General features: G+C 38.9%; 1 protein-coding gene across 2 annotated transcripts in view; it reads left to right on the plus strand.

Annotated features, from left to right (window-relative positions):
• AKAP7 (A-kinase anchoring protein 7) overlaps positions 1 to 21117 on the plus strand; it is a 140364-nt gene extending 119247 nt beyond the window's left edge. Inside the window, exon 8 of one of the 2 annotated variants that reach the window (XM_048844570.2) lies at positions 18887 to 19815. In XM_048844570.2, coding sequence (XP_048700527.1) covers positions 18887 to 19071 — 185 coding nt within the window. In that variant the 3' untranslated portion in view covers positions 19072 to 19815. Of the gene's footprint in view, positions 1 to 18886; positions 19816 to 19848 lie in introns of those variants that run through there. The other variant, XM_075126747.1, reaches the window with a different exon arrangement.
• The last annotated feature ends 2820 nt before the right edge of the window (positions 21118 to 23937 follow it).

The raw sequence follows: 23937 nt of genomic DNA on the forward strand, positions 1-23937 counted from the left end.
AACATAGTGACTGCAGGTAGGTATAATGTGGACAAGAGCCATACAAGCTTTCACATACAGTCATGCCAATTAATCTCAATCCTGACCAATTACATGTCTGCTCTTTCAGGCCTGGGCAAAAATTGCCCAATTGTACCAAACTGTGCGCTGACTTTGAGGAGTGAATAAATGTCTGTTGGAGATGAGACTCGGAATCATTTGGGCCTTGAACCAGTTTTGAATCAAGGAGCAAAATCCCCAAAGCTGCATGTAAAACAGGTGTAAATTAAGATGTTGAAATCATAATACACCCATCCCATGACACATTCAGCAGCTTCTTACTTCTCTGGCCTCCTCCCACAGTCAGGGATGATGTGAGGCTGAATTCATAGATGCTTGTAAAGTGCTCTGGGATCAGTAGAAGGAAAGAACTATAGAAATTGAAATTATTTCTTCAAGGACAAAACAAAATCCTCTTCCATGAATTTTCAGCAGGAGATCCAAGGTCCTTGTTTTTACTCCATAGCTCTACTTTGGCCTACATCTAATTTCCCAAATTTGCTCCTACATCCATTCTCAGGACTCACCATTGGCTATCAAAAGTGACACAGGGATAATGGACCTGGATGATAGAAAGAACGATTGTTGTTGACAATGAAAGATTTGGGGGGAGAGGGGAAGAGTTGAGAAGATTTGGGAGGGAAGATGAGCTCTGTTGGGGCCATGTTAAGCTTGAGTTGATGGTGAGTCATCAAGAAGGAGAAGTTGAAGAGACAGGGTGGGAGGGCTGCATGGAGACAAATCTGTAGTGATGCATAGATTTGACTTGTAAGTGTATTGAAGGTATATGAAGCCATTAAAACAGATGAGTTCTCACAGAGAAGAGATGAACAGAAGGTGTCTCAGGATAGTCCCTGAGAGAGACAGAGTTGCCAGCTCTCACAATTTTATTTTGAGCCTTGCAATATTTGATTTGGAATTTGAAGCCCAACTTCTGGACAGAGGTGATTACATGAGACTCTCAGCTTTGTTTCTTTTAAAAAGTAATTTTCTAGCACTCATGATTGTGGAGAAAAACTCAAAAATATGACCCAATTGCTGACTTAAAGAGACACATACCAGAAGGCAAATAAAAAAGAATCCAACATATATTATGTGTTTGGGGGTGGCAATGCTGCAGTGGGAAAGAGGAAGAACAGGAGTAACTGTCAAAAAGAGATACTGAAGGAATGGCCAAAGAGACAGAACCACCACTAGGAGAGGGTAAAGCCCCAGTTGGATAAGATGCAAAAATGAGTGATTTACAATGTTGAAAATAAATGAGAATTCTGTCTGTGAAGATGAAGCAGAAGCCCTGAGATTTGCCTAGGGTAAAATTGCTGGTGACTGATTTTTTTTAAAATGAAGAGTGCAGAAGTCATAATTATCCATACATCTTGTGTAACATTAGAATGTCCTTTAACTAGATTTTCTATTTGTAACAAAATAGTTTTGTGAATAAGGACTTTGAATCAAGTTATTGGTTTTGGTTCAGACAGTTCTGTAACACTTCTAAAAATTGGGCTATATGATGCTATTGCATGAATATCGGTTTTAAAGGCAAATAGGGTAGCAATGCAAAATAAGATCAGTTATACAACGGTTTACACTAAGTTCCAGCAGATTCATAGGATTGCAAATATTAGGCACCTCTCCACATTACTGGCAAGATGTTTTAGCTGTAAAACTAACTACAACCTATGGCAATACTGGGTGAGTTGAGACATATCTGATTTCTTTACAGTCAGGTTGTTTTATTGATGGCAAAATCAGCAGTGTTTATATTATATATTTATTTAAGGGCACTCCCAACTATTTATTCCTAAATGGACAAACGAAGACTGGAAGTTCATTGGTGTATAATCAAAAAAGCAGATTTAAAAAGGGCAGCTGTAGATTAGTGAAAATTATACTCTCACTAGCAAGTCAAAACTATATATACCATTTGCTTTGGTGGTTGGGATTTGCATTATATATCTAACAAAACCTCCGCTCTAGATTCACAATTATAGCTATCCTTGTGAGAACGCTCCTTACAACAATTTAACAAGAATTGGCATTGCTATGTAGCACCTTTCCCCAGGGAAATCACAGAGTTTAATGATTATTCAATCTCAAACTTTAGTAAAAGTGCTGAGCAGCCTCATCACCTGATGAGCCACATTCACACATGATTTACAAAAAGAAAAGGAGTACTTGTGGCACCTTAGAGACTAACCAATTTATTTGAGCATAAGCTTTCGTGAGCTACAGCTCACTTCATCGTGTGAGCTGTAGCTCACGAAAGCTTATGCTCAAATAAATTGGTTAGTCTCTAAGGTGCCACAAGTACTCCTTTTCTTTTTGCGAATACAGACTAACACGGCTGTTACTCTGAAACCTGACATGATTTACAGTGACTTGCACCAGCTAAAACTCTGCAGAGGGCTCCTAAGATAGGAGTGGGAAAGTTTATGATGGCAAGTGGCCACAGCCTTCTATGCACTGGGGAGGGGTGGCAGTATCTCCCAAGGACTGGACAACACTGGCCTGGATGGCTGAGTCAAAGCATCCCCTCAGCAGTCTCTACACACATGGAACACTGACTGTAAAGCTGTCCTCCCCTGTGGGAACATTAAGTGCGGGCAACAATGGAAACACTGTGTGGCCTTCTTAGGGAAAAATCCCCTTGCAATGAAGAAGTTCTTACCAGAGCTGAAAAAGGTAATTTCTACTTTTCTGCACCAGCTCCAGTGAATCTGGTCCACTGATTCCTTTGGAAGTTAAATGCATTCAGCACATCAGAGAGTCACAGTCTCTGTTCTAGGTACAACTTACTTACTTAGTGGATTGAAATAGCTATTAATTATTCCTGTTACCTCTCTATTTATTCTATAGCCAAATGATCAATACAGTTATGCTTATTGCTGCCCCATAAAACAAAGTGATAGAGTTTTCATTGTCGGCTATATTCCAAGATACTAAAACATTTATTATGCTTAAATATCATGAGAATTATCCTAGTATCTTTAAGTCTGCACATCTTCTTCTGCAGTAAAAGTAAAACAATTAGTGTGCCTTACTTCTGGCTGGGAAAGGCACTAAGTAGCCTGATTATAGGTTTCTGTACTAAAATAAGTATAAATCTGTGTAACAGTTTGACACAGAGCAGATTTTTCAACATTCTATTCATGTTGTTAAAGCTGCAGTAGATAACTTAATGATGTCCTTTTTCATCTAACAAAGGGAGAGAGCATGTTAAAAATGGTTTGATTTATAACTGAAGGCTATTTGGTGGCCTATGAGAAGTGATTTAGCAGTTTCAGTCTTGTTTCCAGCGGACTAATCTCCACAAACACAGAAGTCACCACTGTTGCCATTGGTGGGCACATTTGTCAGGCTTATTGTTGAGGCCAGGGACTGAATGGGCAGATGGAAACTGTACTATTCATTTAACCCTGTAGTTTCACCTGGTCAGAGAGGAGGCATGCTAGGGGATGGTGGTCGGATACTTGCAGTGCCACTGTTAGTGTTGGTATAATTTTGGCAAATGGAAACAATAAAACAATCTTATCCAAGGAGAAATCAGACCATCTTTATAGAGATGAAGTTAGTATTTCAATACAATAAAAAAAGTTAAACTTTACATAAGTTTGTGACAGAATGGTGTATTGAATTATTTCTCTCTCATTATTCTACTTTGTACTCTCTGTTTGAAACACTACCAGGTTACTTTTTAGTATATTGTTACAATAGGCCAGTCAATCCATTTTGTACAATTGATGCATTAGAAAGGAGGCTACATGCAGGGGTTTCCAAGAGTTTTGTTAGCTGAGGGTTTTGTTCATTGATTTTACTAGGTATTTCACTCAAAGAACCATTTCAGTGAAAGGGCAGATTCAGAAAGAAGAATAGCTCATTGTGTAGATTTCTTCTTTGCTTCTCTTTGTTGGGTCTGCCTCTGTTCCTATTAAAGTCAGAGAAAAAACTCTTGTTGGCTTCAATAAGAACAGGATGGTGCTTTGTTAAGTTGTTTGTACCTCAGTTATAAATTGTCTATCACAGATAATTTCCTTATCCTAAATTACAGTAGATCCAAAACAGTACTGGGATTGCATCCAGAAGTGATACATGGGGCCTTTGGGATATTCAAGAAGGAAAAAGGAAAACTTGGGCAACTGCCTAATGATTGTTTCAGAATTACATGGCTGCTTCCTAGAGGTACATACTACCTCAGAATAGGAGCAAACCCTGTAACAACATAGTTCAAGCAGCTCTGGGTGTTTCTGTAGGCCAGTATAATAGAGCTGAAGAGAGCACTTAAGTTCTGATTGATGATATTTGGAAAATAAAATGTTAAAAAAAGCATTTAAGTGCAAACCACTGTATGGTGAATAATGTCTGACACAGGGCCACGTCTTTCAGTCCTTCGTCGTTGCCCTGGCAAAACTCCCAAAGTAGGTTAACTCTACTTCCAATTAGTTAGGTTTTGTAAACCTAAAAAATAGACAACAAATGTGCAATAAAATACTTGAATTAAAAACTAAAATTACTTTTTAGACATAATATAGTGGAGAGTAGCTTTTTTCCTTCCTTAAGGGGAAAAAACTCCTTGTTAACTGTAGATCTCTGTCATTTGGCCATAATTTAAACATTAATGATTCCTTGCAGTGTCTGTTAACAGCGTCAGGATTTCTTTTACCCATACATTTATTTCCATACTATAAAAATGGTACTTTTCTATTAGTGATACAATCTCAGAAATCTCCAACATGTTTTATAGGTGTACTGTGAAATTTAATAACAATGTTACTGAACTTCATTTAGTGCTTGGAACATGTAGGAAAAGCAGCTTCAGCTGGAATATTTCGCCAAAGCAAGTAAACCACATTTTAAAATTCTGACTAAACTCACAAGTAAAACCCTGAAGCTGAGATGGAACATCTGTGGTGAGACTCAAACGATGGTGGAATTGTCAGGCCAGACCTTCAGCTACCGTAAATTGGAATAGGTCTATTGAAGTCAATGGAACTGTGCTGATTTACACTAACAGAGTATCTGGTCAGCCAAGTGGCAAGGCTGCAGGGAGATGGATGAGAATATCAACTACCCTGTTTACTATCACTACTTCTATAAATAGCAGCAGTGATATTGCTTCAGATGGGAGGCCAGTGTTTGTCAGGCTAGTCTGGCATCCTCTTTACAAATAAGATAGTATCTTCCAGGTAGGCATGGGGAGAGAAGATTTGTTTGGAGTCAGACTGGCATTCTGCCACCTACTGCTCTGGCAAGAGCCTTCCAACATAGGTTTTTAAATCAAGAAGAGAGCATATCTGAGATGAGACAAAGATAGATATTCATACTGTTTTCCTCTAGTAATTGTTGATTTGCTGAGATCCCAGATCCTCTCATACCTTCTCAGGTCTGCCCCAATTGCTGGAAGGGGAGGGAAAGGGAAGACATTTATGAAGACTAAACTTGCTTAAATAGAACTAATTTTTGGCAACTCAAAACCAGAGAATAACTTCAGTAACTGTTCTGTATTACTATTTAGAAAAGGGATAGTATTTTATTTAGATTTTAAAAATGGACTGACAAACAAATGTACAAGCTAGACACTAGTGCTCATTATCAACATGATTTTATGTTCACACCAAATATACTGCATATAGACCTGAAACTTTTTCTCTTTAAAGCTACTGATTCATTTATTAACTTGATTTAAATACAACCTTAATTATGTTAGTATTGTAACAAAAGCAAGACTAGGTGGGGAGGGGGCTATTATAATCTTAAAGAAATGTTGCTTGCTGTATTCCAATACACTGCTGAATAAAGAAAAATTTTAATATGATTTTGCTTTTTCATTATCCCAAACTATAATCAGATGGTCTTAATTACCTCTAGTGGTGTCAGAGTCCTATTATATTCCCAGTGAATGCTCTAGACCAGTACCTTCTGGTCCTTATCCATCTGATAATGGAAATCGCCAGTCCTAGAACTTTATTTTCACTCTGATATAACAGTAAGATGCATCTTTCTCAGGCCATTGGGGCACTTCCCATTTAGCTTCTAGCATTGTGCTAGAATACATTTCCATTTTCTTTAGGTTATGTAAACTTCAATTGTTCTTTAGCTTATGTGAGATTTATATTAATAGCTTCTAGAGCAGTTCTTTTCCCTCAGAGATGACCCTTCACCTGATCATATTAAGAAAAATTGTTACTTGCCAAATTCTTTGCCAATAAAAATCTCAGAATATTTTAAGAAATGCTATTAAAATAAAATATGGATAAGTGAAAGAATGTGTAAAGTAAAAGACCAAAATAGTTATTTGGACATTAGGACTCTATACGTTCTAGATGTGATCAAAGAAACTTAACCAACTGTACTCCCACAGAGAGAGGAGGGTCCAAAACCACATCTGTGGAGTCATCTGTTAATCCCATGTTTTTCGCATGTTCGGAAGGACATCTGTTGCAGTCTAGTGATCTATGTGGTTACAGAACTATCACCAAGAGACAGGAATTTCCTGACTGTCCAAAGGTCAAGCTTGCCTCCATTCAAAATAGACTGCACCATGCTATTGGGGTATGAAACCTGAGAACACTTAAATTGCCTGGAGGATCTCCAGAGAGGTATCAAGGTGAGGAGCAAACTACATTTGTAACTTTATAAGTCCCAGAAAATGCCAAAGAAATGTTGTGGTGGTCCTCCCAGACCACCACAACATCAAGAAGGGCTGCAGTCCCTCCTTCGTCTAGGAAGGAGGAGACCAAAATTACCACAGTCTATGCCCGTCTGACCAAGTGCCAACAGAAACGCTGCTGGCCAGTGTAAAGTACCGACCAGAGACGGCAACACCTGCTCCCCCCCCCGAACTGTAGTCCCAACTCTGATGCTCCAAAGACAAGCAAGCTAGAGAGTTAAGTTTTTTCTTTTTTATGTACCTTTTTCTGTTTGTAGTTTGGCAGGGATGCCGATCACCTGTATTCATGATTTTTCCTCTAACACTTTGTAATGAATGAGAGAGAGAGAGAGAAAATAGCCCATGTATCCAAATTATAAACAAACCTTATTTTAAATCACTTCATGCTACCCTCAACTATAAAAGCATGCTTCCATAAAACTACTGTCTCAAAAGGGAGTTTGTGTTGTTAGTCACTTTGAATCGTAGTAGAGATAAATTAGTCAAAAAGAGTCACTCGTAGACGTCATCTCAAATGGCAACTTTGAAGGAGTCTTAAATACTGCTTTTCAGAGCTGAGAAATAAATTGTGCCTCCTTAGGCTTCTGGGGCTAGTATTATGTATTCTGAAAGTCTGCTCAGACAGGATTTCCACTGTCATTTGGTGCCATGCTCATGGAAGAGACACTTGGGGACAGATTCTCTGCTGGTACAATTCCACTGAAGTGTAAACAGTTGCATTCAATGTACTCAGTGTAGATATTCTGTAAATATAACCAGGACTCCCATATAAAAGAGCTAGTGGATTTCAGGAAATCCTTTTATAGTGTAAAAATGTAATAAAAACAAGGGAAAACCAGAATTTCAGCGTGATCTGGAATTTCTAGTAGCTGGAACTCAGACTAACGATTACACTCTCAAATTTCATATGTTTCTGCTGATCTGGCATTATCTTTAGGCCATTTTCTATCCCCTCTCAGGTCAATTGTAACGCGGCACAAAAACGAGAGGACAGAATATGGATTTTATCCACAGAGTACAGAAGTTTCCCCAGTTGAAAAAATAATAGCTGAACTAGAAGTAGTAATGGGGGAAAACACGATGGGATAAAAACAAAAAAAGTAAGATACAAGTTTGCAATGAGGTAGAAGAATGAAAGGGCCAGTGTTATATTGCTGTGTATTCAAACACATTAAGATAGAGCAGGCTAGAGATATCTCCTTTAGATACAGCACTTACAAAATTCCTCCTGGAATATTATGTTCGGTTGTGGACAGTATTACAAAATGCTAATATGGAAGAAGTTTAGAGAAGGAAGTTACATTTTGAAAAGCACCTAAGTGACTTTAGTTGCCTAAGTCTCATTGAAAGATATTGGGTTTTGAAAACATGGCTTAGGGTCTTTTGAAAATTTTACCCAAAAACTACAGAAGTGAGAAGGCAGCTGGAAGGATTGATTAAAAAGGAAAGATTAAAAGGGCTAACGAGATACATAGTGTGGTTAAGCAATGGCTAAGTCGTCACATGATAACCATCTATGTATGCGTACGTTGAGACTAGAAAATAATTTAGCATGCTATAGCATAGAATAATATAACTATGAGCTATGAGTAATGGGATGAGAGAAAGTGAATATTTAAGATGAATTTCAGGGAAAACTTCTTGTGAATGAGAGATATTGGATTGCGGTGTAGTTTCCCAAGGAAAATGGTAGAATTCCCACCCTTTGTAACATTATGGGGAGGATTTTCAAAGGGGCCAAGAGGAGGAGGTCTCATTGGGATTTGGATTCCTGACTTCCTTAACCACCTTCACAAATGCCAGCCTATATTATTTGCTAAGTGCTATACAGTGTGGAAGTTAAGACACAGTTGTTATCCTGAGGGGCATCTTAACCAGACAAAGGTCAGATAAGGTCACACCAAGAGATCCAGATTTATTAATTTACAAATATTGATGCCTTTGACTCCCCCCCCGTCTTTAAATTTGGTTGGTGTTGGGGTTCTACTGACATGACTAAGTTTGTAGATCTGGCAGAGGAAGCATAGTTTCTTTAAAACAAGAAATGGAACATTTCAAACTAGACTGAACAAAGTAATAGAAAATATACTATGGGAAATTATTGACCACAACGAGATCAACTAAAAGACCTAAAAGATATTTAGAATCCAGCTGACATCCCCTACTTGTTATAAACATTTAAAGATAGATTAGCATTTTGGACTTCAATTAGTTGATAATGTCCCTTTACATGGTTTTGGAGTGTGTCACAGAATCCCACCAAGGATTTCACTATAACAAGTCCTCTTTTTGACTAAATGTATTTTTCCTCTCACTCTGTAGCAATGACATAACATCCCTGTGTCAGCATTTCGCCCTCCCTTGGCCTCTTCTACAGAGATGCATGCTTACCCCTCTATTACTTCTTGGTTTGAGCCAGGGAGAGGAGCTTGATGTTTGAGTCTGGTCTAGCTCTGCCAGCACCCTATTCCAGACAACAGTCCTGACCCGGACCCACGTCCCTGCTGTTTCAGAGTCTCCATCCCTCCTCAACTACTTCTCCTCCTAATGACCACCCAAGCCCTTAGGATATTACCTAGTCCCATGTGAAATCCACCTAGCCACTAGATTAGTTTCCTAAGGGTTAGAGAGGCGGGTGAGGTAACAACACTGCATAAATGGCTAAGGGTTAACAGACTTAGACATGAGGCAAAGTATTTGTTTTCTTTTGTGATTGTACATTTTTGCTAAAATTATGCCATCTGTCACTCTGTTAAAGTGCCATGATGTGAAACAGAATAAGTTTTTAAAGATGACATTTTCTTCAATTTTCCACTTTAATAGAAAACACAAGCCTTGAACAAATACATACTACATGTCAGACATATTTTCCACAGTACTGTACAAACAGTGGCTGAAGAGAATCAGCAAATGAATAGCATCTTTCGTTCTCCAATTAAGCTATGACCATGAAGTCTAGCTATAGCAATCAAAATGAGTTTCTTCCCTGTTTCACCTTTACCCATCTACTTTTTACACAGCATACCACCTGAATTGGTTTGGCAATTTCTTTCAATATGAGATGAAAGTTGTATTTTTGTAATTCAAGTTCCCATTCAGTGACATAATTTTTACAACTTCAAATGATTAAATCTGTGCTTAATTTGAGGTAGTTTTCTGGTTACAATGAAAATTATTTTTTCATTGTTACATATTTTCAGACTATATTAAGCTTCTTATTTAATGGACTCACTACCACTTTGTTGTGACCCAGTCGGTGTGCTGTATTCACCTGTTGGCTTCTGTTTTATAATTTGATTTTAAGAGTTTTGGGGTAGGGACCATCTTGGTTTGTGTGCACAAGCACAATAGGGCCCTCATCCTTTGATGTGCTCAATGCAAATAAATAAGTAAAAGTATGGAATTTCAAAGTGATGCCTGTCATTTCATCCCCAACATTCCCCCTTTTAAAAGTTCCCGTTCAATCCTTATACAGGCACAACTCACATTTAAGACTGAGGAGAACAGATTACAGGATTAGACTTTATTTACCTAATGCAGGCATCTCAAAACAGTGAGTGAGTTTACTTGCCTTAAAGACGGCACACCATAGGATCCCCGTATCCGTCCTCTTTTGAATGTTTTCATTTTTCTCCTCTCCTGGCCCAAGCAGAAGTAGGGGAATTTTTTTCACATGAAAAAATTTTATTTGACGGCAAAGGAAATTTTGGGATCAAATATGTTGTCACTTAGATAGAGTGGAGGACAAAACAATCTGCTAATGCTTTTAGGGTCTAATCTTGTGCCCATTGAAGTTAATGGTAAAACTTCCACTGGTTTCAGTGGGACAGGTTCGCGGCACTATTCCCTAGCTCCTGACCTACAGAGTGGCTGAGAAAAATATACTCAAAAATCAGAGAGGGAGCGAGAAAGATAAAAACCAAAATAGAACTCTCTTACCGGATGGAAATTAGGGGTCAGATGCTCAGTTGGTGCCAATCAGCATAGCTCCACTGACGGAGGGGGTGGGAGGGGGGAAGGAGTGCTACATCGATTTACATCAGCTGGTAATTTAGCTCTAGATTTGTAAATGTGGATTCAAAACAAAGTTAGTTTGGATTTTATTTATGTAGTGCTGCAAGTCTACACGCTGCTGTAACAAAACTGCTAGGACACTAAAGATGAAGGGATAGATTTTGGAGATACTGTCAACAAAGAAATGACAGGATTTAGTGCATTCATGGGTGTGTGGAGAAGGAAAGAAAGGAGTCAAATGAGCAGGACTGTGAGTTGGGGGTGGTGGACAGGGTAGAGATGGTCTAGTCATCAAGGGTGTCAGACAATGTATACAGCTTTAGAAGCTTGGTGAGACTTTATGCTGCAAAAGAAGTGTAATTTATAGACAAAAGAATCTTGATTATGTTTGGATGAGAAATGGTTTGAGGATTATTTGATTGAGCTAGGAATAATGTGAGTAGTAAGGACCATTGATTCAAACATAGAATCCTGATTTCTAAAAATAAATCTATCCTCTCCTGGAAACTAATAATAATAATTTTATTTATTAAATACCTATTCATGAACTGATGCTGTGGGCACTGTTTCATGCTAGAAATACATGAAAAACAAGAACAAATCTATGTTGCCCTCGAGTTTCTTCTTCTTTCATTGTAGACTGTGGCTGCTGCAAAGGACAGTGTTGCATTAAAATTAGTTTTAGAAAGAAGTGGTCACATTTTATTTTTCCTTTCCAGAGATTTCATAAAATGCTCTCTCTTTACATTATGTTCTGTTGAACTCAGTTATGATGTTTATGTTCCATTAGGCACAGGGGCTAATTTAGTTTAATCAAAGACATGTAATACACTGAAAACACTTGGCAGACTATGATTTTTTTGTTTTTATTTTTCATAATTAATTTGCCTTTTTGCAGTCTTTTGTGGGCATGCTCTTGTGTAGCAATTATATTTCTTTCTATAAACTGATTTTGAGGAGGTACTGATTTTTATCTTCCCTTGAAAGTCCAAGCAGCCTATAGCTGTATTTCACAGTTCAGATCTTCTGTAACTAGAATAATTATATGAAAACGCCTGACAATTAAAATTTGGCTCTCTCCCCATATTTTACAAATATATTCAAAATTGCACACGCTGGGGAAAGAGTGTGAAAGCATACTTGATATGGATACATCTGGAGAAGTCAGATTCTGAGTTCAAGAGAAGCAGTGATTCAGAACAATGAAGCTTTAACTCTCGTTAGGGTTGCCAATTTAGTCAGGCTAAACCTGAGTCGCTCATACAGTGGTAGGATTGCAAGCCTTGTTGCACTGACCAGCAAGAAGAATTCCTGCCCCAGAGAACTTAAAGTATAAATAGACAAGATAGAGAGAGGGTGGGAGAGAAAGGGAGTATAGTTATCCCCCATTTACAAAAGGAGAACAGGAGTAAAGCCAGAGTAAGTGACTTGCCCAGGGTCATATATGAAGCCTGTGGCAGAGCTGGGAACTGAATCCATATCTCCTGCGTCTCAGTCTAGTGCCTTAACTACAACACAATCATTCCTGCCTGAAATTAGCCAATAGCCTAGCCTGTGCGAAACTAAGACCTTATGCTGAGCCACATGCCCCTATGAAATCATGAAAGGATTGGTCTCCCTTGGATGACAGAATCAGTGGAAGGCAGGTGCTTCACTCTCACTCTCCTCCTGGCTGCTGGAAGAGAAGGGAATTCACTTTCCACTCCCACCACTGCCAAGCTGGGGGGACTCTCCACTTTTGTCTCTGAGTGAGGAAGTGGGGCATGGAGCCAGGCTACTGGGTCCATTTGTTTAGGGTTCCATTCTCCGTTATGCACACTACACAAGCTTAAGCAGATATGAGACTGTTCCTGGGATTGCTGTGCCTGAGTATAGGGAGAGAGTCACTGGCCTCTATGGTCTTGTGCCATCCTTCAGCCCATACCATGGTGATTGTTTCCTCTTGGCAGGATTTTTATTGCATTGCTTCCTTGTGTTCAGCTCCACTTTAGGCAACGAGTGCCATTTCACGCCACATTTAATGGAGAACTCTCTTGACTCGTAGACAGATCTCATTTAACAGGAAATGAGACAGGATATTTAACAGAGACCCAGATATATCAAGAGAATCCCACAATTGTCCTCTTTTCCCAAATCTAAGGACTCATATACCCCTGCCCTGACTGGGGGAGTGATTTAGCAGAACAGATTACACTTGGCTATTTATAGGCACAGTGAAATTTGTACAGGACTGGGAATCTCCTGTCTGAAGAGAACAACCTAATTTATACCAAATGCTTTTAGATTGCAAAATCTTTAGGAGAGGGATCATGGTTTCCTTTCTTCCATTGCCTAGCACATTGTGAACACAACTAGAAACTAATACATAACTATCATAATAGTAGGTTTCAGAGGAACAGCCGTGTTAGTCTGTATTCGCAAAAAGAAAAGGAGTACTTGTGGCACCTTAGAGACTAACCAATTTATTTGAGCATGAGCTTTCGTGAGCTACAGCTCACTTCATCAGATGTATACCGTGGAAACTGCAGCAGACTTTATATACACACAGAGAATATGAAACAATACCTCCTCCCACCCCACTGTCCTGCTGCTAATAGCTTATCTAAAGTGATCAACAGGTGGGCCATTTCCAGCACAAATCCAGGTTCTCTCACCCTCCACCCATCCTTCACAGCAAACTGTCACTGCTAAGCAAATCAGTTTTGGTCAGTTCATTAAGTGACCGCTCAAGACAGGTTTTGCTCTATCTCCCCCTAATTAACAAGGAAACATTTAATGCAGAGCTGTCTGTATTTAGTTGCTGATTACCAGGTGTGTATGCGCGCAAATGTATGTACATGTACGGTGGCTCTTCATTATCACTTCCTCAGCCTCACTAATTCATTCAGCCACGGCGTAGTCAGTCTATAGAATGTTACAATTGTATTTGCAGGTCTGTGGGGCTAATCCAACACTCACTGCCGGAAATGGGAAGATGCCCATAGACTTCAGTGGATGTTGGATCAGGTCCTATATTCTGTAGGCATATAAAGTCTAAGGTAGCTGAAACTGCATTTCTGCGGCACTTTGGGGACAAAGTAATAGAGCAGCTAGACAAGGGGATTCCACATTTACCTGCATGTTGTAGATATGACATCTGCAGCAGGTAGGTCTCGACTGAGACTGTACTGGGAGACAGTCACTCACAAAGAGGACACGGTCATTGGGTCTGTGAACATAATTAATCTGGATGGCCATAACCCTGCCTAAATGGCAAACATTGGCCAACATTTGGCTTCTCTTGTCCCCCAGTATATCCAACAGTAGTTTGGAGGCAGCAGTACTTATTGGGGCTGATGATTATTGGCCCCATACCATGTTGTATACAAGCAATGCCTTTTTATGCTGGCTTTATTTGCTTTTTTCAGGATGGGGCCTATCTTGAGTCATTGTGATGTCTCAGAGTGTACTGTAGATCATTGATTAAATCAGGCAGGAGAGAGAGGCTCGCACTAAAACAGACACCTTTATGTTTATGCCTCAATAGCTGGGAAGTCAGTAACAAGGCAAAGACAAGCCAAAAAATTAAATCATCATCAAGTGTTTCATAGGAATTTCTTAAGAATTTTAAAAGCTTGCCTGAGTGACTGTGGGGTTTTATGTTTTTAAATAAACAATTTGTAAAACAGTATTAGGTAATTGATTAGCTAATGGTGAGACATGGCTATGTTTTAGCAGCACAGCACTCCCCTGGGTGTTCACTATAAAACTTCCCTGTCGTAACACAGGCCTTCCAACTGATTTTTTATTTTCCCATTTATAACCCCACAAATCAGTTTCAGTTTTTCCCAGGGTGGGCATCATTGGGCCATAATCAGAGATTCTCCGGTTGTTGAAAGCAAGGCCAGAAACAGCATACCTATATCATGAGATTCTGGCACTTCAGTGGTCTTCCTGGAGCTTCTTATTGCTTATTTTAGATGTTGTAAGAAATTACAAAGCCCGCTTTTTGTAGGATAGCTGTACTGGCAGGTCTGACAATAATACAATATCCCCAGCACGTACATATAAATGGATTGGTTATCTACACTGGAGCTGGATCCAAATTAAGTCCTCAGGTCTGAATTCTATGTCCCTCTTTGTCTCTGGAACAGGAGACACCAAACCTCCAAATCTGAACAATTCCATGCATGGCATTTCAAAATCCAGATTCAGATCTACCCTCCTTCTAATTTAAGCGAGTCCTGAATTAGCCTGTAGATATGGCCCATTAAAGAGAGGTACAAGATGTGAACTCTGATCCAAACTTGGACCCTGCTTTGGGGATTTTGGTTAAGTACAGAAATAGCAACACTCTGGAGGAGACTAAATTTCATTTAAAAATGTTATGGGCATCTTAGAACAGTTGCTTTGGCTCTCGCAGGCAGAAAGTTCAAGCATTAATAAGAGCTCTGCTCAGCATCAATAAACTGAGAAACTCGCACAACATATCAATTTCGTATAATCTTTTGGAAAATTGGAGACTTCTGGGATGAGCAAAATGAGGCGTTTATTTATTCATGTATTTAGTATTGATTTTGAACATGATGTGGGAGAAAAGAGTAGAAATGGTTTTCTCAAAATATGCATTTAGCGGCATGCCAGTGAGGCAACAGCACACTCCACCATAATAGGTCAGGCACCGAGTTAGCATTGGCATGGCACAGCATAGGCAATAGGTATTGACTGAAATACAAGCATGTGACATGCTGTTACACAGGCTGACATTCAGGTCACAAAGACATAACCCCTTTCTTTGCATTTCTTAGAGCCCCATTTGCAGACTACACCATCCTGCTGCTGCACCTACCACGAGGGTTTATTTATTTGTATTCTGGTAGTGCCCACATTGTACTAGGCACTATCCACTCAAAAAAGATGACTGTCCAGCCCCAGAGTGCTTACAAATATAAGAATTAGACACGCAATATGTATGGGATGGGAGAAAAGGGATGTAGTCAAAACATGCACATTTTATACTTAAATACATTAATAAACCCAACTCCCCTTCAGTCTTTCCTCTATTTGGCCATTTCTTGCTGATGTCATGGAAGAACAGGTTCTGGAGTAGCAATTAGACTAAAGGAAGACATACCTGCATGACTAATTAACTTGTAACATCTTCCAGGCACCCACACTGGTGTAAGTTAGGGACTGTAGGGACTGTAGGGATGTAAAAATTCACAACACTGATGAATACAGCTCCATGTGTTTGAGTTCTGTGTACCTAGAAGCCCCTCCCCATTCTCCAGTCCATAGCACTGGTTCAAGGCAAATTTACACTGAATTCACTTGTGCTGTTCACATGCAGAGAGATCTACACAAACTCATGTTCCATGTAGATCTTCCCAGTGGTAAAAAAAGCACGTGGGAGGTAGGTGCTAGGATGTTGGTAAGTAGTGAATATGTCAGAGATAGAGAAAAGTAGAACTCTACTGTACATATATAAACTATACATTAAAAGAAAGTCATAAGTGTAGTCTTATTTTTCTTTTTCATATTTGAAGAAACTTCTTAAAATATATTTGTGAAGTTATTTGTATACAGTAAGATGTGTTTTTATACATATACACGTGAATTTATGAAATAATGCAGGAAATACTTGTGACAAGGGAATTCTGTCTATTCGTATAAAATCATATGCTGTAGTAAAAATAACATTTCTTAATAGGTTTAATGATTTCCTTATAATGGCATCTAATGGCTTCCATGCCTGATCAATCATTTTCTGCATATTAATAGTGATGTAGGGCCACCTCTTCAGAACTGCTGAGCACCTAGACTGCCCACTGACTTCACTGAGAGTTGCAGGTTCTCAGCACTTCTTAGGATCAAAACCATAGCTCTTGAATCCAGCAATAATGTTACCCAACAGCTATCATGGAAACTTCCTCTGAAAAGTGCAATTACCTGTTCTGTTTCCTTGTACTCTGTGCATGCATTAAAATAATGATTTTAATGAAACAAACTGCATTTCTACTATCTTGTATTTTCATCAAGATTTTACTACCGCAGGGTAGAATACTATTCTTTTATGTCTGCAGTCACTCCATATCTGCTGTTACACTTAAGTAAATTTACAGGTAAAGGAAACTAACAATTTTAGGTTTTGAATAGTAAAACAAAGTTTTTATGCTGAAAAACCACAGTAATATCTATCTCAGCAGATGTGTGTCACTAACTAGAATCTACATGGTACAGAATGTTCACTCCATAAAGGGTCATTAAAAAACATAGCCCCTAAACATACATGCACACAGCATCACATTTACCGAGCAAAAACAAAATGTGCAAATTTGTGGGTGCAAATTAAGTGGTCAGTGAAAGTCACGCTCTAAAAGCCAACTAGTGGATAAAGTCAAACAGCAGTCACAATATGCAGGTCTGTCTTCCCTAGCTGTGTGCAGCATTGTTGTAGCCATGGTTTTTTTGTTATTGTTTTTCCTGTCCTATGACTAGCTTCTTACTTTCATAGGCAATGTTGTTGTAGCTGTGTCGGTCACAGAATATTAGAGAGGCAGGGTGGGTGAGGTAATATCTTTAAGTGAACCAACTTCTGTTGGCGAGAGAGACAAGTTTTTGAGCTTACACAGAACTCTTCTTCAGGTTTGGGAAATTCACTCATAGGCACATCTACACTACAAAAGACTTAAGTCGACTTAAGTCAACATACAGCCACTGTAGTAATTAAAGCAGTGTTTCATGTCCACGCTATGCTCCTGTCAGCAGTGTGGGTCCTCACCAGGAGGGCTTCCATTGACTTAACTGTGTGGGGCATTGTGGGGCACTGATAGCTGGAGCCCCGCCTGCCCTGCATGGGGCTCACAAGTGGAGCCCCCACCCCAGGGCTCCAGCTGTAAGCCCCACGTGGGGTTGACAGCAACAGGCGATGTAAGTAATCTAGTGTCTACATGGACTCTGCGTCGCCCTAACTACATCAACCTAAATGCTACGGCTCTCACAGAGGTGGACTTATTAAGTCAATGTAGTGAGCCTACTTACATCAGCAGGAGCACCATTATAGTATAGACACATACAGAGTTACCTGCCTTACGTTGACCTAACTCTGCAGTATAGACCAGTCCTCAAAGTATAACAGCTATATAAAAGGTGGAACAGATTGTGTAGCATAAGTAATTAATGTATATTTTAAGGGACCATTCAAGGTGAAGTGGCCTGTTAAAACCCCTCCAGTGATAGGGGCAAAAGGAAGGGGGGAGCAGCTGGGGGAGGGGAGTTGTTACAATAATCCATAAATCCAGTGTCTCTATTCAGTCCATGATTTTTAGTGTATAGCAAAATTATGAATTTAAGTTCCAAGGCACCTCTTTTGAAAGTGTTGTGCAGGTGTCCTTTTGAGGATGAGCACAGATAAGTCAGATGTCGAGTAATCGCTTTGTGATGGCTTATTATGATGATCTATAACCTCCTAACCACCCACCCCTAGCTGCCCTGCCCATGACTGGACCCACCTTGTCTCTCTTACTTTTATAGGCAGATATTCATGAACAGACTACTGAATTTACATTAGCAGGGATTAGAGATTGTCAGAAATCAGAGAAAAAGTACAAAATATTTTTTCAATTTTTTTGCATTTAAGTTAAAGTTTTCTGACTAGCTGTAATAGGGTTGTTGTTGGTTTTTTTAGCCACAGGCCTCTTTTTTCCAATGAGGAACTCTTGGGATTAACTACAAACATCTGGGAGGCTATGCATTTTTAAAACAAAAGGATAACACAAATACAGTGTAACTAGATTCCAGAGCATTAGTAAATTGCAAATTAATTGTGACGGGTACTGTTTTAAATATTTGAATTTAAAATGTGCTTGCTAAGGAAAAAGATTTAAGCAGCTAATATCACTTCCAGCTTTCTGACTGAGGTGCTTTTATATTTATTAGTTTACAAAGTATATTACAATTTTAGATGAGAAATTGAATATTTGCAGTTTGGTAGATTTGTGTGTGGCTTCATGCATCATATTTGGCCCAAGTCTTGTAAAGTGGGTAAGTATTTCAGAAATACAAGAATAAAACAGGTTAAAATCCAGCTGATAACCTAATATATAGACTTATGTTTCAGGCACTGTATCATGATGTGCTATCTTTCCATGGCAATTAGTTCCTTCTCTTGTCTGTTATGGTATGTAGGTGAAAAGAATGGGGCAGAGCCAGATGATGCGGAATTGGTGAGCCTCAGCAAAAGGCTGGTGGAGAACGCAGTCCTCAAGGCTGTACAGCAGTATCTAGAAGAAACGCAAAACAAAAACAGACAGACTGATGGAAGCCCAGTGAAAACTGAGGAATCAGCTAGTGGCAATAAGAATGAAAAATGATAGTGATAACAGAAAGGTGTGAGAATGCCAAGGAAGCACAAATCCACCAAGAATAACCATCAAAATATGTCCCAGCTCCCTGTTCAGATCTGCTAAGTTGTGCTGGCTGACTTGCATTATGCTTTGTGAGCGTTCTTATCAGAAATGTGTTCTGAATCGAGGGGCACTAACAGTTTCCTGAAAAGCGTTTGGATTGCTGAAAAACTACTTAATGCTGGGAAAGATGATTGGGGAAAAAGAGACAAGATTTTGAAATAAAAGATCGAACTTTCACAGGCTCTTAACTACAGAGAATCTCTTCATAGCTTTCAAAGAGGAACGGGACAGCCTCTTGCACTGAAATGAATGGCCATGGAACAAGGCCCTGCCATAAGTGAAAACAATGCGAGCTACAGTGTTTGGCAGAGCTGCATAACTGCTCACTTGATCTGCAGCAGAGAACTCCACATTGTGCCGCAAAGCTGAGAGCAGTCAATGCTAAGCTAAAAAAGTTACCAGTACAGATGTTTATCACAGATACTGTTACACACTAGGGAATATCATGGGAGTTTCTCTTGAATGTGACACTAAGAAGTGTTCTTCACTTTTCAGTAAAGTTTGTTCACATCAATTATATTTTTTGACAAAACACTACCTTTTTATATACAATAAACACGGGTGAAATTCTAACTACTTAAAGAAAACACATGCCTGTTTTGATACATTAATGCCATACTTTAATATTTAGAAATGACATTAGTTATATGCAAAATGTATTGTATCATTCTTTTCCTCTAGGAAAGAGCCGTGAATCAGACTTAATAAAGAAAGCCTTCCACAGAGAATCGCTGGCCCTGTTATCCAAACTGAACAAGATAAAGGAGCTCTTATCAAATCCAGAGACCCGGATGAAAATGAACAAGGAACTGTTTGAAGACAGACATAAACAGCAGTAGTCACTGGGAAAGTCATGTTGACTCCAACTCTCCAGCTATGTGATTGTAAATAGCTATGGTGTAAAATCTCATACGGTTGTTTTATGATGAAAATATTGTTTTTGCAAATTTTCCATCTCTGTTTTTTTTATATAGCCAATATAAATGAAAGCCAATATAGTGTGTGATTTTGTTTTAAAATACATGCACAGAAAAGAACAGACTGTTTACTGATGAGTTACAGTAGCTCTCTAGATTAATTTTTGGATGGAAGGAAGGAAGGAAGGAAAAAGTTAAGGATGCAGGTCTATGTCATGATTCTGCCACAGAAACACTAAGTTCTAAAGGTTCTGATCAAACACTGTGGCCATTCTAGAACACATACTCTCAAGTGATTTTTAAAATGTATAGCTGAAGAAGGCATTTTTAGTGATTAGTCTTTTCTGTATATGCTGGTATTTTGGGTTGGCACTGTTTCTTGTTTGTTTGTTAATCAGCACTTGAATACACATGTACACATGCTGAAATGTTGTTTCTGCTATTGTTTACATGCAAGCAAGAACGTTTTAATCTCTCAAGGTAAAATCCTGGCTCCACTGAGGTCAGTGGCAAAATTCCCATCAACTTCAGTGGAGCCAGGATTTTCACCCTTATTATTTATTGTACAAATAATCGTTGTTCAGAATATTTGCCTTGTCACTTCTGTGGAAACAAGATGCTTCTTGTTTTTATTTCTGTTATTTCCTCCATCTCTTTGTCCTCTGCTATGTGAAAAGGGGTCTGAACCTGTGTTCCCTGTGCATTCAATACATCTACTGAGTTCAGTGGAAGTACTTGGTGCACAAAAATATATCTGCAGGATTGGGCCTAATATTTGCACTTTTTAAGCATTTGTGTAAAATTGCCTACAACTGTAAAATCGTCTACTTAATCATGCATTCTGTGATCAATATCAGATTTGTGCTGGTAGAACTGCAGTATAAATATTAAGGTTTTATTCATCAACTATGAAATTATATTGGTATTTTATCTCATGGATCAGTTCTTTTTTCTCAAATGATAAATGAGAGCGTATTCAAAAATGCATCTTATGTATTTGAGTCCATCTTCCTAATAAAAACATTTTCTCTTTGCACTGTGTCATCTTTCCCCTCAAATGGACTTAGATAAAATGAAGATGTACCTTTGAAGGTAACTGTAGCAGAGAGAATATTGAATCTGGATGCTGAACCCCTATAAATTAAGTCCTGAATCAGTATATTGGAAGAAAATGCCTACCAGTACATTACATTTTTAACAGCATTATATGATGTCCCATGTCAAAATTTAAAGGACAAGACACCAAACAACCCTGGAGATTAACCTTTGTGAAGTTTCTTTTCTACATTGTATACTAGGTGGGTTAGAAAGACGTACAATTTACTATGGGCCCAAATCCTAACCTCATTGAAATCAAGTGTTGACAGAGGGAGCAGTTCAGGATTGGGTCTCCTACATAGGTACTGGAACTAAGGGTGCTGCTACACCCCCAGGCTTGAAGTGGTTTCTATCATATACAGGGTTTACAGTTTGGTTCAATGGCTTTCAGCACCCCCACTATACAAATTGTTCCAACACCCCTGGTCCCATATATCCATCCACAATTCATTTGCAAAAGGAAAGAAAAGGAAAGAAAGGTCTAATTTGCCATCAGTATTGAAAATAAAAATCCCAGTTTTCAAAAGTGGGTGCATAAATTACACACACAGCAATACCCACTTTATGGGCCCAGAATATGGTTGGTTATCCCTTAGGCTAGCTAAAGACAGAAGTGCTAATAAGTAAATCTCCATTTTTCCCATGTGCCGGTTTAGCAATAGTATGGTATTCGTTACCGCATCAGCAATTTATGTCTGTAGAGCAAAATAGACAAGAATAATCAGCCAGGCAATGAGATGCATAAACAAAGGAGCTATACTATGTCTGAACTGAGTTTAAGAAAAAAAAAAACCTACCATTTTTATTAGCTGTTTTATCCTCCTGAACAGTCTAATCCCAATAATTTTCAGCTAATTAGCAATGGTGACTAGTGTTGTTGTGTATTTATTACAAACTTTTCTTTCCTGCCAAAACACTTAGAAACGACTATTTCTATAATCCAAGTCATATCTGGTGGTGCTAACCTGCCACTTTAGAGCCACAAGAGTCTCTGCAGCCATACTGTTGTGACCTTGTATAGGATTTGAATAAGGCATCGTGTGGCATGATATACTGTTGATATGACGCTTGCCCTGGTAAACATGGGCGTAGAATCATAGAACTGGAAGGGACCTGAAGAGGTCGTCTAGTCCAGCCCTCTGCACTCATGGTAGGTCTGGGACAAGTGTTTGTCTAACCTGCTCTTGAAAATCTCCAAATGATAGAGATTCCACAATCTCCCTCAGCAGTTCATTCTAGAGCTTAACTACTCTGACAGTTTAGGTTGGACATTAGGAAAAACTTCCAAACTGTCCTTGCTGCAACTTAAGCCCATTACTTCTTGTCCTATCGTCAGCAGCTAAGGAGAACATTTTTTCCTCCCTCCTCCTTGTAACCAGCTTTTATATACTTGAAAACTGTTATCCCCCCTCTCAGTCTTCTCTTCTTCAGACTAAACAAACTATAGGACCCCACTTGATATGCCTTTTCAGTTTGATTGTGAACCACTCATAACTACTCTCTGGGAACTGTTTTCAACCAGTTATGCACTCACCTGATAGCAGCTCTATATCTAGGTTGTATTTCCCTCATTTCCTTATTAGAAGATCATGTGAGACAGTATCAAAAGCCTTACTAAAGTCAAGATATACCATATTTACTACTTCCCACTATCCACAAGGCTTGTTACCCTGTCAAAGAAAGCTATTTGGTTGGTTTGACATGATTTGTTCTTGACAAATCCATGCTGACTGTTACTTATCTCATTATTATTTTCAGGGTGTTTATAAATTGATTGCGTAATTATTTGCTCCATTTTTTTTCTGGGTTCTGAAGTTAAGCTGACTGGTCTCTAATTCACTGGGTTGTCCGTATTTCCCTTTTTATAAATTGGCACTATATTTGCCCTTTTCCAGCTCTCTGGGATCTCTCCCTTCTTCCATAACTTTTCAAATATAATTGCTAATGGCTCAGATATCTCCTCAGTCAGCTCCTTGAGTATTCTAGGATGTATTTCATCAGATCCTGGTGACTTGAAGACATCTAACTTATCTAAGTAATTTTTAACTTGTTCTTTCCATATTTTAGCCTCTGATTTGACCTCATTTTCACTAGCATTCACTATGTTAGACCTCCAATCACTACTAACCTTTTTGGTGCAAACCGAAACAAAAAAGTCATTAAGCACTCTGCCATTTCCACATTTTCTGTTATTATTTCCTCCCACCCCACTGAGTATTTAAACAATGGACAGGTTTGTCCAATTTTAGCTTCTATGTCTAACCAACACATTCTAACTTTCTCACATTGAGTATGTCACTTCTGGGCACTGCCAGCTAGGACTTTTCCAGGTAACGTGTTGACATGTGCCTCAAAGGTGGTTTTAAGGATTGTTAAAAGAACTGGAAAAATCAGTAAATCAATTAATATTCATGCAATCTCTGAGGTGTAAAAACAGCAACACTTCCATGGGAGAAATGTATTTGAAAGAGCTGATGTAACTGAGTATTTATACATTGGAGCCATATGATACTAAGTGAGTCTGAACATGAAGAAAGTGTACTTGCACTGGAACCTAGATAAAGGGCCTGATTTGCCCATCTATAGGGTTACACCAGAGGTTAATTGCATCAATGGAAATTAACATCAAGGATGAATGTGTGTCAACCCTCTGGTAAAAGGAAAACCAAATGGCTTTTTCTTTCTTGACTAAATGATATAAATCCATTTGTTAATAGGGACGTGACACTTAGGGCCATACCTTAACTAAGAGTAG

This window comes from Caretta caretta, chromosome 3, assembly GCF_965140235.1.
Source record: "Caretta caretta isolate rCarCar2 chromosome 3, rCarCar1.hap1, whole genome shotgun sequence".
Lineage (NCBI taxonomy): Eukaryota > Metazoa > Chordata > Testudines > Cheloniidae > Caretta > Caretta caretta.